Genomic DNA, 22,082 nt, shown 5'->3' with positions numbered 1-22,082 from the left:
ACTAAGCTAGAACTCCCCTCCCCGAATGAGTAATGGAGAAACATCAATCACCCTATTAGTCATGAGAGGAGTCTCTCTGTAGATATGGAATGCTGACTTTTAAGAAATCTCCTGTCTGACACTTAAAGAAAAAAAGCTACAGTTTGCATTTTACTTCTCTGCTCACAGTTGCAGCCTAGTAATGCCTTACTTACTCCAGTGCTGCTGTATTGAGTTTATGAGAGACCTGACTACTTTAATCAGAGAGAAATCTTCATTAGCCATATTTTTAAAGTGACTATCCAAGGCGCAGATGAGAAAAGTAATCTTGGCCACAGCTGCTGCCCAGTGTTAACAGTTCTTATGAATCTTGTGGTGGGTTTTTTAAAAGCTCCAGTTCCTGGAGGCATGTGAGTACATGCAAATTTAAATTTTTATTTTTAAAGTAAGTTTCCACCCTTATGGTTGAGGAGAAAAATATGAAAGTATGACTCTAGTGTACCCTGAAGATTCAAAAACCAGAAGGCAAATATAAACCCCCCCCAAATGTACTTTTTAATCAGTCATGATTTTTTGCATCCGGACTCATGTTTTTTGAGCTTTTGGTGTTGGCAGTACTGATGATGTGCATGTAAGCTGCTGGGGCATAGGCAGTCTACCACATTGGACCCCACATAAGTGCAAGAACTCACATACTTTTTAAAAATATTATTTTTTAACTTTTTATTTTACTTATTTTGTGAATAAATATAAAACAAACAAACAAAAACCCACGGCCTGTGACAGACACCTGGCATAGAAAATTTCAGCCCAAATGGTGAAAATTAGGCAAAATTGTAAGCAAATGAACATTGGATCTTGTAATGGAAATTATCTGGCAACATTAAGTGTAGGTTACAGAGGCGTTAGATGCTTCCTAACAGTGTGTGTATGTGTATGGGGGCCCACTGGTTCCCAAACCATGGCCCCACCTCAAGACCCTGCCCCTTTTCCCTATCGCTCGTCCTTACGGACGTTAAAAAGTGGTTGTGCCATGGCCCTCTCCCCCTGTTCCGGCGCCCGGATATAGGTGAAGTTGGCAGCACAACCTAATTGTGTAGCGTATCTTACTGTTAGTCTGGATGGGTAACATTCATCCCAGTGCAGAGGCCCACCCTGGACCTAAGGGTCAAATTTCACCCATTATGCCGAGTTCCATTAAAATAGTCAATGTATATGCCCTGTATTATGTATATGTCATTATGTAGAAAAATAATGCAACCTTACTGCAAAATCAAAGCAAAGCTGCTACTGATAGAATGCATACTGACTCCAAAGAACCTTCCATGCATTGGTTTTATTATGTAAAATCCCTTTGAAAGCAGTGGTGAATTTGAGATGAAACTTGTTTTAATTAACATACCTGGTGAAAAGTAAATATTTAATGTTAAAAGGATAATTCCATGTTAACAGTTTAATATTAAATGCACAGATGTTGATTATCAAAATGTAAATGGTTAGGCAATTTAAAAAACAAAACTTTCTTTTCCCCCGCTAATGACCATTGCACACTTTAAAGACTAACTCCTTCTATATTTTTATTTTTCAAACTTAAGCCACCTTCAATTGCGAAGTTGAGCAAGATAGTTTATGAAGCTGCAAGAACTCTCTTTTGGGACCTAGTGCCTTTCTGTTAAAAAAAATAAGAGAGCTGAACTGATTAAAATAATTATGTAAAAAAAATCAATTTGGAATGAAATAGCACTAACTTTGATCTTAATGCAGTTTGAAACAGCAGAGACATAAAACCTGAAGTACTAGATCTATAATGTAAACGTAGACAGACTGATGTTCTTCAGCTATAACAAAGCTATCAGGCATTTCTATAATGGGAACATTTTTGTTCCCTGGGAATAGTAAAATGAAAAGCAAAATATTAATGATTTAACATGGATGAAGATGCCTTGGGTTTATCCTCTGATTCTTAGGTCTTGTTTTGCTGATCTAACAATTTAAATCTCATTTGTAATCAATTCCTGTAGAAATCTTGCCATCTTCTGCTCGCATACTGTATTCTTTGTAAGTAAAGGAAAGCAGAACCTGCAGCTGAATTTAGGCTTTAACTAGAAAGCCAGTGGGTGCATATTCTCCCTTTTGAGCATGCTGCTACACATAATTCCCATTAACTTTTATTACACACCTGCAGCAAAGGAAGAAAGTAGTAAAAAGAAACTCAAAAAATTGTTAGCACTGGGTCCAGCCAGAGGTCATGCCCTTAACAGCATACATAGGCTGCTGTCCAGGCAACAGTGGCCACCCACTGGCCAAAGGAATAGCTACTGGTCCTGTCTGCAGGCAACAGCAGAATGACTGGCTAATATAAATCAAGTTGTAACCATTGACAATTGATCTTTGCAGAGCAATATTAGCCGCATGACGGGAGTCAGAAAAGCGGACCCAAAGAGTTGTGTGCACACCCCTATCTTGATATTCAAGTCTGTACCAGGGATTCAGAGGAGACACCCACTGACCATGCCACTAAACACAAACAGCTAGCCAGAGGGTTGCAGTTGGTTCAGGAGGATGCTGTAGGCATCCATAACCCCCACTTCAAGAGGAGGTCTGCAGCAGATGCACTGCTGCAAAATAAGGTATCACTTCACTGTAAAGATGCCCTTATCCAGGGGTGGGTCTGCTGCTATGAAGAACCACCAGCTAAACCCTCATTGTAGAAGGGGGATTAGCACCAGAGCTTCTGGAACTGCAGTATTAGCCTGGAGGCAGCCTACAGAGAGGAATTCTGTCCCTATGGAAGTCTTCAGCACATAGTTGTCTACTTGGGGCGGGTACTAGAAAAAGAATTTGTCCTCAGTTCTTACATCTCAACAACTGTGAGCATCAATCTTGTGAGAAAACAAATACCTTGGTTTCATCAAAGAAAAGATTGTCAGTAGGCAAAAAGAACAACTCCCAGTTGCGGTTTATTTCTAGCAATGCAAACAGGGCAATGTCTGAATAGAAAGGAATTTACTAGGGTAAATTTTGGCCTGTGAAAATGATTTGGTGCTAAAAATTCCTGAGATTCCAAAGCCCTGAAAGATAGGGGCAGGGTAGGGAGGGGGAAGTCAGTTCAAATAGGAAATAGCTGTACCCTTAATTACTGTAATGTTTCAAATGAATTGAATTTATTTCCCTATGTTAAGTTCCCTATGTTAAGTAAGTTCCCTATGTTAAGTTCCCTATGTTAAGTTCTCCTCACACCTTCTATGGGCCATCTTAATTATCACTTCAAAAGTTTTTTTCCTCCTGCTAACGATAGCTCATCTCAATTGATTAGACTCTGCCTGTTGGTATGCATACTTCCACCTTTTCATGTTCTCTGTCTGTATAAATATCCCCTGTCTGTGTGTTCCATTCTATGCATCCGAAGAAGTGAGCTGCAGCTCACAAAAGCTCATGCTGAAATAAATTTGTTAGTCTTTAAGGTGCCACAAGTACTCCTGCTTTTTTTGCGGATACAGACTAACACGGCTGCTACTCTGAAACCTGTAATGTTTCACTGGCTTTGTTTTCAGGTGGCACCAATATACAACATGTGCTGCACAGTATCAAAATGCTGTCTTCTGACAGTGCATGTGTGAGACACTGGTTCACTGTACCTCATATGAGCCATATGGCAGGTTCAGAGGTCAGTTTTGTTCCTTATTTGGTTTTAGAACGACCAGGTGAAAAAAAATTTCAGACATGACTAATGCTGAGGCAGTCAGTGGCAACTTATACTAATTTACTAATTAAATTTTCAAATGGAATGGAATCCATTTAAACTGAAGCCATATTATAAACTTTTTGTGACCATGACATACAGTAGCTGAAGCAGAATAAATTCATCCTCTATAATCACATTAATGACTGCAGGAAGTGGTAGGAGAAATAGTAATTCTTCTGGATATTTTAGGAGAATTTATCTTTTGCAACACATACATATTGGAGGCATGTAAATAGAAGAAATTAAGTCATGACATTCTCAACCAGTGCAGATTCCCCAGAACTAACAGTGGAAGCTGTAGTGTAGACAAGGCTCAGGCAGTTTTACCATCCTGACATCTAACCTCGTTCAAAACTTATTCAACAGTGCAATGTTGCTTGTTGCTCCAGGCCAATGGGGGCTGCAGGAAGGGCGGCCAACACATTCCTCGGCCTGCGCCACTTCCCGCAGCCCCTATTGGTCTGGAGCGGTAAACCGCAGCCAGTGGGAGCCGCGATCGGCCGAACCTGTCTGTTTACTGTCCCAGACTGCTAGGGGCTTTTCCTGAACAAGCGGTGGAGCAGCTTTGAGAAGCACTGCGTTAGAAGACATGCTGGAAAAAATGCCACCAATATGACTGCTTCCACCAGTTATGGTAGGCATTGCCAAGTGATGCTGTTTTACAGTCTTCAAAGTTGTTCTTCTCAGTGAACAAATGTTCAGTTGTGAGAAGACTTGCTGTGTTTTTAGTTCTGCAAGACCAGCAAGGGGGTATTGCTGTCTGCCTTGATCTCTGATTAGAGTAAATTCTTGAGGCAAAGTTTCTCTCTGGCAACCAGTTATTGGTGTTGGGCTGAGGTTTTGGAAAGAAGGAATTGCCTGGATGCTGTTTCATAGAATATCAGGGTTGGAAGGGACCTCAGTAGGTCATCTAGTCCAACCTCCTGCTCAAAGCATTAACAATCCCCAGACAGATTTTTGCCCTAGATGGCCCCCTCAAGGATTGAACTCACAAGCCTGGGTTTAAACAGGCCAGTGCACAAACCACTGAGCTATCCCTCGCTCCACTGGTATGCCACTACAGCTGTATAGGTGTAAATAAAGTTACACCAAGGCCTTGTCTTCACTGCTAAAAGAGGTGTGTTCTTTACTTCAGGGTAACTAATGCACAAAAAAGCTCATGAGTTATCAGAGGTAAAAACATAATGAAGACCATTCCCAAGTTGTTTGTAATAGAATACTGAATAGAAGATACAGGAAAACAAGAAAATTGCAGGCATGAATGGGCAGAGAAAGCCCTCAGATTCTACCAGCTGAGCCAGTGTGACAGGGAAGTCCTGCTTTGAAAAATGAGTATGCACTAAGCCTGCCATAGAAGAAGAGGAGGAAGGAAAGTACACAGACTTTGACAATTTAAAACATAGGGACTGCCTCTAAGCATATGCTTCTTAGACTGCTGGGCTTACTAATGGCAGCATTTTAAGTGGCCTAGGCCTGGCTTTGAAGGTAACACCTCACTGGATGCAGGGAAATACCTCTGCGGCTGGACAAATGTAATGTAGTGTCAGCCAATAATAGTTCTGGTTGAAAATAAATTATATTCAGATGATTTATTAGGCCTGGTTGAAAATAAATTATATTTTGATGATCAGATTTAGGGATTTTAAAAAATAGATCCCTTAAAATGAATAGTCTGATTCACCCACACCCTAGCTGGGGGGCTCCCCTTCCTTTACAACTTGCAGGCCACTTTTGCCTGCAGACCTGCAGTAGCTTGTCTCTGACCCACAGCACATACAACCTTTCGCAATGCAGCATTATGGTTGAATTTTTAATTAGCCAGTCAAGAAATGTGTGTGTGAGTGTTACAGTAGAGTCCTTTCACTACATGATCACCCAACACTGGACAAAATGACACACTGTTCAGCAAATAATGCACTATTTAATGGAAAATATCTGCACTTTCTTGGTAAACATAGACTCATCTATACTGCATATATGCTAAATTAATTTTAATACTGTGCCCCCGATTACACTGTAGATATATGGAATTATGCGCTGGTGAGTTATGTTTAAAATATATCCTTTTACTACTACATACATGTTTTGTATTGTTGAATAGATATATCTGTACAGTTGTAAAATTATTTTGTAAGGCATATATACCAGAGGTCAGAGAAAGGTCACAGTGTGTAGATAAGGTATTTCTATAGCAATACAGCAAAAGAGGATGAGGAACTTTGTGTTGTTTTTTCCTGTATGTTCATAACTTGTATAATGTGTAGCTACACATATACTATACAGAAACAGCCAAATTGATCCTTGGTGTAAATGGTGCCACTTAACTGAAAACAGTGGAGCTGTCGCTGCATATACCAGGATTGAATTTTGCCTAAGCCTGTCCCACTGAAGTCAATGGGAGTTTTGCCATCAATAGATTTCGTTGGGAGCACGATCCAGCCCATAATGCATTATCGAGGCACCAAAGTAGCCCTGTTGTCAAGTTGAAATTAAAACGTCAAGTATATTAAATTCTCACAGCATTGCACTCCTTTCAGAAGGGTGTTCTTTGGAAACTTTCTAAATAGTCTTTGCTAAAATAAATAAATAAATATTCCAAACAATACAATACGTAATCCCCAGTCACCACGCAGAAACAGTGATGTGGCCATTTATTTTGGCTTTTACATACATTTTTTCACGTTGGTAACATTTTACTTATTTATTTTACCTTATAAGAATACCTGCTGTTTTTGGTATTGTTCCCTGACTCACTAAAGTGTGGTGTAAGATATGCAGTCTATGGATGCCTCACACTCATAACCAAGACTGGGGAAACAACCTTCACAAAGTAGAAGTGCTGTTCAAAATAGCAGTTGCCTCAGTGCAAGAAGAAAACGTTATCCATCACAGAAATTTCCTTTTTTCTATTTTCCATCCCTATTTGTGATTTTTAGGGTGTGAGTTTTCTGGCTTCCTTTTTCTTATTTTGTTCTTCAATGCATTTATGGTGTTTTTATTTTCCTTCTTGGTTCAAGCTGCCTGTCCCACAACTAAAAATTGAATACCTTTTCTTTGTCATTTCCTCAGATCTTCAGCACTGCTTTTTGTCTTCCTTTCTTAATGTTTCCCTCATGTTTAATTTAAAGCATTTGCCTTTTATCTTGGTCAGTCTCTTTAGCTACTTTTGCTCTCTTTCCTTTCATTTCCTCTTTCGAATATTCTCTTACTGTTGCAGCAATATTCCTATTTTTCTTCTTAACCTACATATATAGCAGCTGTTTTAAGCACTTTTCTCTCTTCTTGTTGTTCCTTTTTGATTTTTGATCACCACAGCCTGGGATTGAAATTCACATTAAAGTTTCCAGAGTATTTTTTCTACTGATAACATATCTTTTCATGCTTGCGAAATATGTGAAAGACTACTATAAATGGATTGTAAATTATAAGTATTTTGATAGCTGATGTCACTGCTGAGTAGCTGTGTGCTTATTTTGGTCTCAAGATAATTCTTTAGATTAAAAAAAAGGGAAAAAATGTCTGGAGCACACAAATAAGGTTAGATCTTTTTTAAAAAGGATAGAAAAATGAGTACAACCCCTGTTTATAAATAAATGGATTCATTGCTTAGCATACAGAGATGCTTTAAAATGAGGATTTCACAGAGAGTGGTTTTAAATAAAGATTGGGTTGAAGGGAGCCCTGATAACCAAAACTCCTTTTTGGTTTAGGTTTTGAGGCTAATTACCTTAATTATGGCCTAACTATGGGAAAGTAGATAAAAGTTGAGGCATCTTTTGGGATCGCTGTGTTTTCTATCCCTCTTTCCCTCTCGGAAGCACACTGTAAAAGACCTTATATGTGACAAGGGAAAAAATGAGATGCATGATTCCCTACTGGTATAGCTCCGATGGGTTAGCAGTGGTGGAAACTGTAGTGTAGATGGGGTGCTGGCGGTTTTACCCCCATGACATCTTGTGTTACCATGGTAGCTGTAAGCTTATATTTCTGATCTGGTTGGGAGGAGAACACAGATGCTGCGCCTGCAAGTATTTGTTATGACTAGAAAAAAAAATTGAGTCACACCTTTAACTGCGGAAAGTAAGTATCTTGTGCCCTCTTGGGAGCTGTGAATCACCTTTTGCTGGAGAGAAGGTTGCCATGATCTGGAGCTGCACTGATGGTGAATTACAGGTACATTTCTTTCATTGTAGATGCAGCCAAAGGCTCTGGTGACCATCCCTCTGGCAAAAGATCTTACAAATTCTGCTCATTCAGATGGCTAGAGAGGGTTGCTTCAGAGAGACGTTAGGCATGCCTAGCCCTTCCTCAGGGACTGAGTGTGAAGTCTTTTCAGATTTCTTGTTTTAAGTGTTATATTTTTAGACAAAGCACTTTAAAATGGTCAGAACTACAAAATATTTGCTTTCCTCAGTTAAAGAAAACCCTGTTGTGTGTCCCAGCATGACCCAACCTTTTTATAGCTACATCAAATAGTTGGATGTTGTCATTTCTTGTTCTTTTTCACAATAAGGACAGAAATAAAAACACAGACAGTTGCCATTGTAACACAAGGAGGAGTCTGACATCCAAACTTCTGTAAATAAAAATCCAGCTGCACCATTTGATCCATCTGCTTACGTTCTGAAGAAAACAAACAATAATGATGTGCTTGTAACCCATAATTTGTGGAATTATGTAAGCAGAGAATTTATCTTATGTATTCAGCAATTATGCTGTACAAGTGAGAACAGTTATAAAATTTTGGGCTTCAGTGCTTTACTGTCTTTGCCACCCTTCTGTCTTCTTCAAGATTCAGATACCTTATCTGTTTGTTTTAATTAACAGTTGACTTGTACTATTAGAAGATAGTTACAAAAAGGGAGATTCACCACTGGGTACATGGACTAGTCCAAAGTGCCTGTAGAATGATCTTCTTGTCTGTTGCTAGGGTGACCAGATGTCCCGATTTTATAGGGACAGTCCCGATTTTTGGATCTTTTTCTTATATAGGCTCCTATTACCCCCCCACCCCCATCCTAATTTTTCACACTTGCTGTTTGGTCACCATATCTGTTGCTGATTCTTGAGAGATCAGAAAAATGGAAAGTGCATCTTAATCTTAATGTCTAGCTTGTTTACAGTTTTTTGATTGTGTCAGAGCATTTATAACAGAGGAATAACTATAACTATAATCATGTGATCAATATCTGCTGGTGTTGTCGGTTGTCAGATTTCAATCCGACAGTTTTGTTGAATGTGCTAGCTAGTGCATTGCATTCCTAAAGTGTGGTAGCTCTAACAGCAGAACATTAGCGCACAGGAAGTCATTATATGACCCCCAAATATTCTTGTCAGAATGCAAAGTGGGTCTGATCATAAGCATGGAACAGCAACAAAATGAAAAACAAAAGCTGACAACAATGCACTACACACCTTTGGATATGGCTACACTTGAGAGTTGCAGCGCTGGGAGTTACAGCGCTGGTCGTCCAGCTGTGCAGGGACAGCGCTGGTGTGTGGCCACACTCACAGCTACCAGCGCTGCAGTGTGGCCACATTTGCAGCATTTGCAGCGCTGTTGGGAGTGATGCATTATGGGCAGCTATCCCAGTGTTCAAGTGGCAGCAATGTGCTTTTCAAAAGAGGGGGGTGGGGTGGAGTGTGACAGGGAGCGGGGCGGGGGGGAGAGAGAGAGAGAGAGAGAGAGAGTGGATTTTTGGAGCCAACACTGTGTATCAGCAGCAAAGAATCCTGTGGCACCTTATAGACTAACAGACGTTTTGCAGTCTATAAGGTGCCACAGGATTCTTTGCTGCTTTTACAGAACCAGACTAACATGGCTACGCCTCTGATACTTAACACTGTGTATCGGCTCCCTGACTTCCAAAATCAGAAACTTTTCCCGACCCCTTACTCTTTAACTGCAAAAGCCTGCAGACCAGATAAGCAGCTGCCGACCTTTCTTGCTGCTGGTCAAGCAAAAAGCAAACACTCAACCCCTGTGAATCTCGCAGGGAGGGGGATATCTCATTTGATTGTTCACAGATTGATCACAGCAAACAGGAGCTGTGTTTGTTTTTTTTAGATAAGCAGCTCCCGGAGCCCCGTTCACAACAAAACAAAGAGAGGCTGCATAACAAAACAAAGGGAATAATTTAGTTAAAAGCATTCTGGGATATCTCCTAATACCCTGGAGGCCAATAACAGTGCTGGTGTGTGGCCACACTTTACGACCAGCGCTGCAGAACCAGCGCTGCAATGCTTATTCCCCAAGCAGACCCAGGTGTACGGCCAGCGCTGCAGCCAGGGAGTTGCAGCGCTGGATGTACCCTGCAGGTGTGGACAGTTACTAATTGCAGCGCTGGAAAGCCTCCACCAGCGCTACAGCTCTCAAGTGTAGCCATACCCTTTATTCCTGTTTCCTTGCCCCGCCTCAGTTCCTAAGGCTATGTCTACACTACACAGCTTTTAGCGACATGGCTGTGTCTCCATAGCCATGCTGCTAAAAGTTGGCAAGTTTAGCCACTGTTTATTAGCTCTCCTGCTGACAAAAAACTTCTACTCCCAATGAGCGGCATTTGCAGTGTCGGCAGCGCTCCTGACGACAACGTGCTGTTCACACTGGCACTTGTCGCAGCAAAACTTTTGTCTTTCAGGGTTTTTTTTTTAAACACCTCCGAAAGACAAAAGTTTTGTCGTTCAATTGCCAGGGCAGACATAGCCTAAATCTACTCCAAACATTGGTTTTAGAGCAGTGGTTCCCAAAGGGCTACCGCTTGTTCAGGGAAAGTCCCTGGCGGGCCGGGCCGGTTTGTTTACCTGCCGTGTCCGCAGGTTCGGCCGATTGCGGCTCCCACTGGCCGCGGTTTGCCTCTGCAGGCCAATGGGGGCTGCAGAAAGGGCGGCCAGCACATCCCTCAGCCCGTGCCGCTTCCTGCAGCCCCCACTGATCTGGAGTGGTGAACGCCAGGGGCTTTCCATGAACAAGTGGCAGCCCTAGTTTGAGAACCACTGTTTTAGAGAACATCAACCAAGTTGCTGAGGTACCCCTGGCATCCTGACCCCCTGGGGCTCTCTTCCAGCCTGTGTTTTTGAGAACTCAGTGCAGGCTGAGGTTTGTTTAAATCTGCCAAGCTCCTCTTTTTACAGCTACTTAGGCTTTGTCTTCACTGACAATGTTATCTCGCTGTAAAATCCTAAGGGGAGACAAAGCATTGGTAGTGTTTACTGCAAGATAGCTAGGTGAGGTCATACCCATACCCACATCATTGTCAAGTTTACCACACCTTGTCAAGTTTACCTCTCTAAAACTGATGTGCTTTGTCTTTGCTGACTTAGCTAACTCAGGTTTCAGAGTAGTAGCCGTGTTAGTCTGTATCCGCAAAAAGAATAAGAGTACTTGTGGCACCTTAGAGACTAACAAATTTATTATAGCATAAGCTTTTCTTGGGCTACAGCTCACTTCATCGGATACATGCATCCGATGAAGTGAGCTGTAGCCCACGAAAGCTTGTGCTACAATAAATTTGTTAGTCTCTACGGTGCCACAAGTACTCCTATTCTTTTAGCTAACTCAGTGGCTCACAAACTTGTATTGGTTCACGTACCACCCAGTGGCAGATTTAGAGTTAGTGGGGCCCTGTGCACAGCTTCATTCCCCCCCACCCCCACCCCTGCCGGGGTCCCAGCCAAGAAAAAGAACATTCTCGCTTATCTCCCCCGCTGTTTTTCATTCCTTTTTTCTTCATCCTCCTCCTATATTATAAGTAACAGGAAGTAAATGAAAATAAAGTGAGGCACCTTGATTGTTTTTATAGTCTTTTTTTTCCCCCACAGACCACTTAAAAATTGCTGAGGGTCTTGGCAGACCACTTAATGATCTTTCCAAGAATAAACGGACACAAATCTGACATCAGGAATCATAACATTCAAAAACCAGTAGGAGAACACTTCAGCCTCTCTAATCACTCAGTGATAGACGTTAAGGTGGCAATTTTCATAAAAATGTGTAGCTCCCTCACAGGATTTGGCTGCAGTGTTCCAAAACTGCCGTATCTAGATATTCAGAAGTGTGGGATTTTAGTGGGGCAAAACAAAGAAATCGCTGTACAACTTCACCATTGCCAGTCACATATCTTAAAATTAATGTTAATTGGTCTACATGACTCACACCTGGTGTTGAATCGACTATTATGGAATAGTTCTTGGCATCCTTTACTTCATCAGTGAATTGGTTTCTGAGCCGCTCTGCCATTATAGTGCTGAATTCATTGTAGGTTTGGTGTGTTAAAAAGTTGGTCTTCCCTGAGCCACAATACTGATAATTTTTCAAATGTTCTTTGAGCAAATCGTCAAATTTCAAATATCCTGACCCTCAACTGATCTTTTAGTCATATAGCTTGAAATATCTTCCAAAAATTAATTGGTTCCTTCATTTAAAAAATGCTTCCAAATCACTGTTTTCATTGTGTTAAGGCAAAGTCCACCAGTCTCATGCAGAAGATTTTTCACATTATATGAAAACTTTTACATGGTTGGCCTATGGCTTGCAGATGCCTCTTTCTTGACAAATCTAAGTTAAATCAAATACCACTCGTTATTGTGACTGGTTAAAATAAAAAAACATTTGAAGATGCCAAAATTTTCTGTGATAAAATGCTAAACTGGCAGAGTTTCATTTATAATTTGTAGCAAGAAATACACATTTAAGAATGAATTTTCTTCTGACATGGCATATGCTTTTCCAATATGAAATAACACATTGATAGTATCTGACATACAAAAGGCAGAAACTTTGGTAACTTGTCCATTCTGCAGCTCCATTGGGCTGTGGATTCCCTGAATGCCATCTACATGGCTACAGAAGGGTGGGCTTGGGGTCACTCAGGGACAGTGGACTCACAATTAGGCAGGTCCACCAGAGTATAGATTCATTAGTGGGAAATACTCTTACCACTCTAAAGGGATGAAACAGTGCCTATTAAAAGTCAGTGGGAGTCTTTCCATTAATTTCTCTGGGTTTTGAGACTAGACTCTTAGGCCTGGTCTACACTGGGGGGAGGGGTCGATCTAAGGTACGCAACTTCAGCTACCTGAATAGCGTAGCTGAAGTCGAAGTACCTTAGCTCAAATTACTTACCTGTCCTCACGGTGCGGGATCGACGTCCGCGGCTCCCCCGTCAACTCCGCTACCGCCACTCGCTCCGGTGGACTTCCGGAGTCGACGGGAACGCGTTCGGGGTTCGATATATCGCGTCTAGATGAGACGCGATATATCGAACTCCGAGAAATCGATTGCTACCCGCCGATCCGGCAGGTAGTGAAGACGTACCCTTAGGCCTTGTATATTTTATAGGTTTCACTGATTTTCCTCAAGATGTGCTTTTAAAATTGTTTTAGTTAAATTGGTGCAAACCCTTGTGTGAACACTCTTAATAGACTTAAAATTGGCTTACATCAATATAGCTTAATTGATTGATTCTTTACCAATTTAAGCTACATATAAGCCATATGTTTAAGAGTGTCCACATATGGGTTTGCACTGGTTTAAGTAAACAGATTTGAAGACTGGCTTTAGTTTAAAGTGGTGTGCTTTGTAATATTTTGAGACTGTAACCACAGAGTACAGTAGTTCCTCTGGCACTCTGTAGCCTGTTGAGAGAATTCCTATGTAAATGTCAGCTAAATACAAGAATTCATAGATTTTAAAATGAGAAGGGAACATTAAGATCTAACCATCTGACCTCCTGCATTACACAATCCATAAAATGTCATGCAATAATTTCTGCATCAAATTCATAACTTCTGTTTGAGTTATAGTATATTCATTTAGAAAACTGTCTAGTCTTGACTTAAAGACTGCAAGTAATAGAGAATCCACCGTATCTCTAGTTAGTCGTTCCAATGCTTAATTATTGTCATTGTTAAATGTTTGCACCTTATTTATAGTCTGGGTTTTTTTTGAGCTTCAGTTTCCAATAATTTGATCTCATTATGCCTTTCTTTGCTAGATTAAAGAGCTGTGTATTATTGGAAATCTCTCCCCATGTAGGTTCTTGTAGGCCATGATCAAATCACCTCCTAATCTCTTTGATAAACTAAATAGATTGATGAGTGACTGAAACTTCAATTGTTAACTGAAAAATTTGAAGTTAACATTATTTGCGTGTAAAGAGATGCCTTTTTATTTGTCTCTGAATCTAAGCAAGAGATGGGGGATGCTGTTTAATGTGAGAAAATAATTTGGGGATCAGCATATATGAAGGAACTGACTCTTCAATTTTTAAAGCTAATGAGAAATCTGTATCGCTTCAATACATATTACTTTTTTATTTTTTTACAGGGCAGCAAGGGACACTACCGATATCACTGGCAGAGTCACAATGTCAAGCACAGTGGAGTGGATGATATGGTCCTTCTCTCCAAAATCACAGAGGATTCCATAGTGGAGAATCTAAAGAAACGGTACATGGATGATTACATCTTTGTATCCTTTATGGACATGTTTTTACTGGGGCAATGTGGGCTTGCTGCTATAGAGTAGAAGACTAATTAATATATATTTATATATCTCCGTCCATCTATCCATCCATCCATGAAAGCAGATCACTGAAAGATGCTGAGCATTTTATATGAAAGTTTATGTGGTGTTTAGCAAAATGCTTTACACACTGAGCAAAAAGTTGCGGCCAGGAAATAGTACTCTTCCATTTAGTAGCACAAAACACCTTTGTTCCTTTGGAGCTTTATCTCTCTTGGGTTACACTTGCGAAGTTTTTAGTCCTGTGTTTTGCACTGATGAAAGCATGTCTGATACTTCATTTTCTCCCTATAAAAATGTGGCATTTGTATTAAAATTATCTTTCTAACGCAGTGGTATTATTAAGTGTTTTTCAGAAGAATTCATGGTTAAATCAGACATGTTAGATTTTAGATTTTTGTTGTAAATACTATTATTACTTTTTTATCCCTCTCCATTTTGTGCAGGCTTTTATTTATTTATTTATTTGTAATCTAGAGATCAGCTCCTGAATTTTCAGTTGTTAATATGTCCATCCATGAATGAACATTAGTCTGTGCCACTTGGGGCAGAGATTACTGAATCTTTCCACTAAATGCTGACATAGTTTTTCATCAGAAAACAATCATTTCATAGGTTTATACTGACATAATGAGTGTGTGGTTTACCATATTGGTGCCCTGGATGTTGTCATTCGTCTTTGAATTAAATCCAAAAATGTATGAGGGGAGCATTGCAAATTCACAATACAGAAATTATGTGCAGTGGCTTTTATTTCCTTGCTGGCTAACATGACATCATTTTGCAGCTATTATTCCGTAACAATAGATTCTTATGTAGGGCACTAAATGCTAATTCTATATTACACATGCACAGAGGAATTACTTCATCCATCTGTTAAATTCTCTGCAGTAAAACACTGCAGCTATGTAAGAGCGCACAGCGCAACTATAAAACAGTTAAGGAAAGGAAGTGAAGTACAGTAGATTCCATTTAATAGCAATCCTGATATTAGCAACTTCCAGTTAATGGCAATATATTGCCAGGAACTAATCCCATCCTATTAAACATAATTGTTATTAGGGATTTGGAAATTAGCAATAGCATGTGGCTTATTACCACCTCTTTTTGGAAGAAAGGCGCCACCTTCAGGCAGTTTGCAAGGCTGCTGCCCCAGAAGGAAGCGCTGGGATGTGCTGAGCATCCCCTACAGGCAGGTTTTTGGGGCTGCAACTGGAGAAGGAAGTGCTGAGACGTGCCTTTTCTTGCTGCAGCCGAATAAACCAGCCTGGGGCCAGCACTCAGCACTTCTCAGCACCCAGTGCTTCCTTCTGGGACCACAGCCCTGCAAGGGACCACACAGGAGGTGTGGGGCTGTGAGGGGAGGCTGTGGGCCACACAGTAGCAGGGAGAGGGGCTGCAGCCCAGATGCTGGAGCTGCCCAGTACCTCTCCCTGCACTCTCTGGGCTGCACCCGGCTGTGGGACTGTGCACGGGGAAGGAAGTGTTGGGACATGCTGAACCCAAGCTTCTGGAGAGTGCAGGGAGAGGTGGTATGTGGGCTCCTCCACCCCCAGTCACCAGGGAAAGCCCCAGCATCTGGGCTGCAGCCCCCCACCCTACTGCTACCTTGCTCTCAGGCAGGTTTGTAGGGCTGCAGGCAGGGAAGGCACATTCCAGTGCTTCCTTTCCTGCTGTTGCCTCACAAACCTGCCTTCCACTTATTAGCAACTGCAGATAATAGCAACTTTTTGCTGGCAGCTGAGAGGTTGTTAATTAGCTGAATCTACCCAATTCCATATCCATGGTGTGACTGGTTCGATCACAGAAACCCCCTGGGAGCTGCCACCCGATGTGCCAAGACTTCTACTCCTGCTTTCCCTGCCAGCTCAGGACCCCAGCAGCCTGTCTTGCTGAGCCAGACACGCCCGTCTGCTCCAACACAGACCCAGGGTCTGAATTACTTGCCCCAAAGCTGCAGGTTTACCTGAAAGCAGCTCACAGAAGTGTGCTTGTCTTTAACACTCAGATGCCCAACTCCCAATGGGGTCTAAACCCAAATAAATCCGTTTTACCCTGTATAAAGCTTATACAAGGTAAACTCATAAATTGTTTGCCCTCTATAACACTGATAGAGAGACATGCACAGCTGTTTGCTCCCCCAGGTATTAATACATACCCTGAGTTAATAAGTAAAAAGTGATTTTATTAAATAGAGAAAGTAGGATTTAAGTGGTTCCAAGTAGTAACAGACAGAACAAAGTAAGTCACCAAGCAAAATAAAATAAAATGTGCAAATCTATGTCTAATCAAACTGAATACAGATAACCTGACCCTCAGAGATGCTTCAGTAAGTTTTTTTTCCTCAGACTGGACACCTTCCAGGCCTGGGCACAATTCTTTCCCCTGGTACAGCTCTTGTTCCAGCTCAGGTGGTAGCTAGGGGATTCTTCATGATGGCTCCTTCCCTCCCTTTGTTCTGTTCCACCCCTTTATATTCCTTTTGCATAAGGCGGGAATCCTTTGTCCCTCTCTGGGTTCCCACCCCCTCCTTCTCAATGGAAAGACACCAGGTTAAAGATGGATTCCAGTTCAGGTGACATGATCACATGTCACTGCGAGACTTCATTGCCCCCTTGCCAGCACACAGGTGTACAGGAAGACTTACAGGTAAAACACACCCATCTGCAGACAATTGTCCTGGTTAATGGGAGTCATCAAGATTCCAAACCATCATTAATGGCCCACACTTTGCATAATTACAATAGGCCCTCAGAGTTATATTTCATATTTCTAGTTTCAGATACAAGAGTGGCACATTTATACAAATAGGAAGGTCACACTCAGTAGATTATAAGCTTTGTAATGATACCTTACAAGAGACCTTTTACATGAAGCATATTCCAGTTACATTATATTCACTCATTGCAGTCTATATAATTTTATTAAAATATGTTAATGTCACACATGGAATCTGCAGGAGCATTTAAGGTATCAGAATGTAATTACCCAAAGCAGAATTTAACCAGGGCACTAGTGAAGTCAATACAAACTAGATTTTCAAACAATGACTTGTTTATACTGCTGTATATGCTATATACTATCTACAGCTGTATATACTATACACTATATACCAATTGATTTATTTTATAATTATATGGTAAAAATGAGAAAGTAAGCAATTTTTCAACACTAGTGTACTGTGACACTTTTGTATTTTTGTCTGATTTTGTAAGCAAGTAGTTTTTAAGTGAAGTGAAATTTGGGGGTACACAAGACAAATCAGACTCCTGAAAGGGGTACAGTAGTCTGGCAAGGTTGAGCTCCACTGCCCTACACCACCATTCTGGGGTGCTGCTCCACAGTAACTTGCCTAGAACAGTGCCACCTACTGAATCACTAACTCCACTTCCTGCAGCACCCTTAGTAAGTCTCTTATCAGAGAACTGCCCCAACCTGAGAGTACGCTGCTTAACATCTGTACATCAGGTAGCTCCACTGAAGTTTACACCACTGAGAGTTCAGACGGTTCCTTTAAAATGCTGCTTTTTGTCACATTCACAGCAGCTAGTCCTTCTCAAGCTGTCAATACAACACTCCAGAAGAGGCTAAATGGTTCAAATATATCATTTCCTTTTTTGTATTTTTACTGAAAGTGTCTTTTTTTTGTGTCCTCAGATACAGGCTCCTGAGCTCGACGCTTAACTTAAAAAAATTAAAATAAATATTTTCTGAATCATATGCAATATGCTTGTATTTGTAAGCCTCAGTAATATCATTCTTACTATTAAGGATAGTTATTTAACAGCACTGATGGGAAACCCAATTGTTTTTTAAGGCTTTGTTTTATTGATAGATATTCATAGCTCAAAATATTATATAATACATCACCAGTAATAAGGTAATGCTATAAGGTAACTATAGCCACTGAGGAAGTCTCATGAACCTTAACTGCTCTTGAATACAGACATATATTGGATCTGTGTTAATCTCTGTGAATCCTTTCAAACAGATGCCATACTTTGGAGAAAAGGAAATTGAAATGTATCAGGGAGCTGTAAGTAAAGTTTCCTATAAGATATTGCAGATATTCATTTGTATGTTAAGGTTCTTCTCTTTGTTTGGATTAATGTGAGTATATGTTGACTGGTTTTGGTGGTGGTGGAACTTACTGGCCTAGAAGAATTTAATTTGAATGCAGCATCTAATTTTAATGAGGTCCTGCTTCTTCTTTTCCCTCTATTTACAAGTTGGAGTCACTGAAACAGAGTTAAGCTTGCAAAACAGATTCATTTATTGATTTAAGTTTGACCAAAATCAGGTTTCCCACATCAGACAGTTCCCCTATACCAGAATTTTTCACCAGCTACCTACACCTTAGATCTCTAAAGCTGGACACCAAAACACAGAGGCCAGTTTTGAAAATTGGGCTGTAAGTATGGGGCAGAGGGAGGGCACTAGGACATACGTAACTCAGTCTGCTGCACTGGAATCAGGCTTGTCCATAGACTGAAAACTACTGAATATACTATTCAGTCTGAATGGGCTGGGGGGTCCGATGTGGCCAATCAGCCTGAGGCTCTGTGCAGTGGTATAGCCTGTTTATTTGTTATCTTAAGGCCACTTCTGAAAGGGGCATAAATTCTGTGAGTTTCTCTTGGACAAGTATGTATCTAAGTATTCTACATTTTTAAAATACGGTGTTTACATATCTTAGCCAGGACAAAAATTATGGTTGGGAGATCAATAACAAATCTCAACAGTGACAATGATTACTGGTTTGCTATCATGAAAAAGGCTCCTTAGAAAGAACTTGTGCTGATTTTAATATGTAACTGCTGAAGTCTGAGGCTCAATTTAAGATGCAGAATTTTCTGTCCTAGCAAGAAACTCTTCCATGCTAAATACTTATATTATTTTTTTTCTGTGGTATTTAATGTTCTGTCTGAAATGTACATTATATTCCCCAACCCCCTCCCATAGGCTCAGTATGAAAATCCACCACATATCTATGCTCTAGCGGACAACATGTACAGAAACATGATTATTGACAGAGAAAACCAGTGTGTCATTATCAGGTAAGAAACAGCTGTTCACCTATTAGAGCTGCTAGTTTAAAGCTTTCTCAGAAGGAAGCAGGATCTCATTTTATTGCTAGATTCCCTTAATTATATAGAATTATCCATTTGTGTTTGTGTTGTGGGGGATCTCAGATAATATTGATGATGTATTATTTATTTTGGAACTTTAGAACACTGGGAGCATTATGGAGCTTTCTAATTGACCTCAAGTGATGTCATAGCTATGTTTAATAATGCCCAGTAAATGTACAGGCTGAATGCTTTCCCTTATTTTTATATATAAAAATTAAATTTCAGAAAAGCAGCAAGATACTCAAGCAAGGAATTTTTGCATTTCTCATGTGGTTAAAGTCACTTGGTCTTTGGCCTTGTGCCCTGTAACACCCCAAAGGCATACTATAATCACCCACAAATAGGCCCCCCCCCATCATTTCTTACTGAAAAATTATAATGGACTGTACACTCGCAATCAACTGCATTCAAGAACAAATGCAACCTTCCAGCACGTCATCTGGTAAAAGAGGTTGAGTCTTGTAAATTCTTTGAGGGCATTACCATGCTTCTTTTTCTCTTACATCAATTTTATATTAGTAGTATTAATACAAATGAAAATTGACTATTTCAGGATTTTTTGGTTCCTCATTTTTGTTTTATAATGTTACCTTCATTTGTAGCTTAACAAAAAGAACCCTTCCCCTCCTCAATGCCTGACTCATGTCAAGGGTCCCCTTTCCAAAACTCCAGTGGCTCTGGAGAATGTATATGAAAGGGACATGGTTACAAATAAAACCATGCTAGATGGTTTAAAAACTGGCTTTTCATAATTTCCCAATCAGCTCTATTCAGGACTTCCTTTCTACTTCATTCCCACAGGGATGTTGCTATATATGAGGTAATTGTTAGTGGGTTCTACTGTATGTGAAGTTGTTACTCCGGTGTCACCTGTTAAAGCTGCCCTGAACCTTACTTAGTTTGTTATAAAGTCATCACTAAATCAAACAGTGCGTCTATAACTTCCGGTCTGAACCAAAAAGTATTTGGAATGACTCCTCAGTTATGCCCAGGAAGTCTTCCACTGTCCCTGTCCCCACCTTCGTTTAGATCAGCAGAAAGGTATTTAAATTTGTAACAGCCCCCAAAGAGCTATCTGGCTTATGGGGATAACCAGAGAGTTCAGTCTACTCTGGCCACCCCTCTTATGCCAGGGGCTTTCAGAGTTGGCAAAGAGCTAGCTGTATCAGCCAATGTTTCCTCATACCAAGGAAACTTACAGGCACCTGGGGAACTTTTTGGCCTCCTTATGTCACTGGAGTGGTGCAAAGGAGCCAGAGCAGGGGCCAGGATCTGAGTCTTTGTATCTGAAGGAGTTCCTCATACAAGGTTTTCTGCCATCATATTGAATGCCATAGTGTGAAAGCAGAGATCATCTTAACATGTGTCACAGATGAGCTGCACTTGAAAGCCTACAAGGAGGAGTCGTGTGAAAATTCTTCATACTGGTTGAATTTCTTTTTGAGCTGTGACTCATAGTCATGGCCAAGCTCCCAAGGGTAACATTCCACAGTAGAAACGTGTATGGGTGATCCTAGTACCGGAAAACAAGAGCATGTAGCTCCTTGGAAATAATTGATTATACACGTGCTCAGCCTTCCCCCCACCCGCCTTCTTTTTAGCAATACTAGAGTTGTTTGGTCCCATTTCTACAGTCATAGATGTTAGAAACAAGTAAATTTTGTTTTGCTTTGAGCTTTGGTCCTTCAAATCCAGAGCTTGGGGTAGTTCATATGCAGGTCCAATTTATCTGAATCCCCAAAATTTGAGGGTTCAGAGAAACAATTCTGGATTTGACCTCCATAAGGGCCAGGCTTTCAAATATGCCTAGCACCCAGAATGCCAAGGTCTTTGGAAAATCTGGACAGTTATTTAGGTGCCTGAATTGTGACAGCTGAGTTTTTTTTATAAAAGCCAGACCCTGATTGTGGGAAATGAGCTCTTTTGAAAGTTTGGCCCATACTGTAAATAAAGGATGGCTTGTGATCCCTGAGACGTGTGCACAGCCTCATCACACTCTTCCTGTGTTGTGCTTGATACATTTGAAGGGTATAACAAGAAGGAAAGAAGAAAATCATTTTCATTGACAAAATACAAAATGTTCCTCTTCCTTGATGCATGTTTATTTTTCCTAAGATTATTTTTGAGAGATAAACACAGGAAAAGCAGGAGACTATGTTTCCAGATGCTTTTTATGTTGGTGTTTGATTTTGGGGACAACTCTGAATGGTTCACTGCTGGGTTGTTAGATTTGTCAAATCAAAGCATTCAGCTGGTCGTACAGTTCGTTTTAGTTCATTTTATATTTGTGTCCTCTTGATCAAATTCCATGTACATTGCTTTGGATTATTCAAAGATTCTTCTGATTATAACATCACAGCTCCTAATAGTTACATAGTTACAAGATGCAAAGCTGATCCACCTCTCATTCACCAGTCTAAATTTGGAGTGACTCTACTGAAGTTGATGAAGTTATAATGATGTAAAAGCACATCAGTATCTTGCTCTGGCATTGCCAAAGAAATGCTTCTGTGGGTAGCAGGGGTGGCTCTAGGAATTTTGCCGCCCCAAGCACGGCGGCACGCCGCGGGGGGCGCTCTGGCGGTCGCCGGTCCCGCGGCTCCGGTGGACCTCCTGCAGACGTGCCTGCGGCGGGTCCGCTGGTCCCGCGGCTCCGGTGGACCTCCCGCAGGCATGCCTGCGGGAGGTCCACCGGAGCCGCGGG

The 22,082-nt window shown here is 40.9% G+C and overlaps 1 protein-coding gene and 1 long non-coding RNA gene across 5 annotated transcripts in view; one reads left to right on the top strand and one right to left on the bottom strand.

Moving 5' to 3' along the window:
• MYO1E (myosin IE) overlaps positions 1–22,082 on the top strand; it is a 139,122-nt gene that overhangs the window by 45,427 nt on the left and 71,613 nt on the right. For 3 of the 4 annotated variants that reach the window (XM_039491597.1, XM_039491598.1, XM_039491596.1), the window contains exons 2-4: positions 14,049–14,192; positions 18,193–18,282; positions 19,209–19,303. In XM_039491597.1, the coding sequence (XP_039347531.1) occupies positions 14,049–14,192; positions 18,193–18,282; positions 19,209–19,303 (329 nt within the window). The remainder of the gene's footprint in view (positions 1–14,048; positions 14,193–18,192; positions 18,283–19,208; positions 19,304–22,082) is intronic. The other variant, XM_039491599.1, reaches the window with a different exon arrangement.
• The window catches only part of LOC120373325, an 80,520-nt gene that overhangs the window by 11,831 nt on the left and 46,607 nt on the right, over positions 1–22,082 (bottom strand). The gene's annotated exons all lie outside the window — the stretch shown is intronic.

This window comes from Mauremys reevesii, linkage group 10 (genome assembly GCF_016161935.1).
Source record: "Mauremys reevesii isolate NIE-2019 linkage group 10, ASM1616193v1, whole genome shotgun sequence".
NCBI classification, from domain to species: Eukaryota; Metazoa; Chordata; order Testudines; family Geoemydidae; genus Mauremys; species Mauremys reevesii.
The sequence above is the reverse complement of the archived record's forward strand: the minus strand, read 5'-3'. Positions and strand labels throughout refer to the sequence as shown.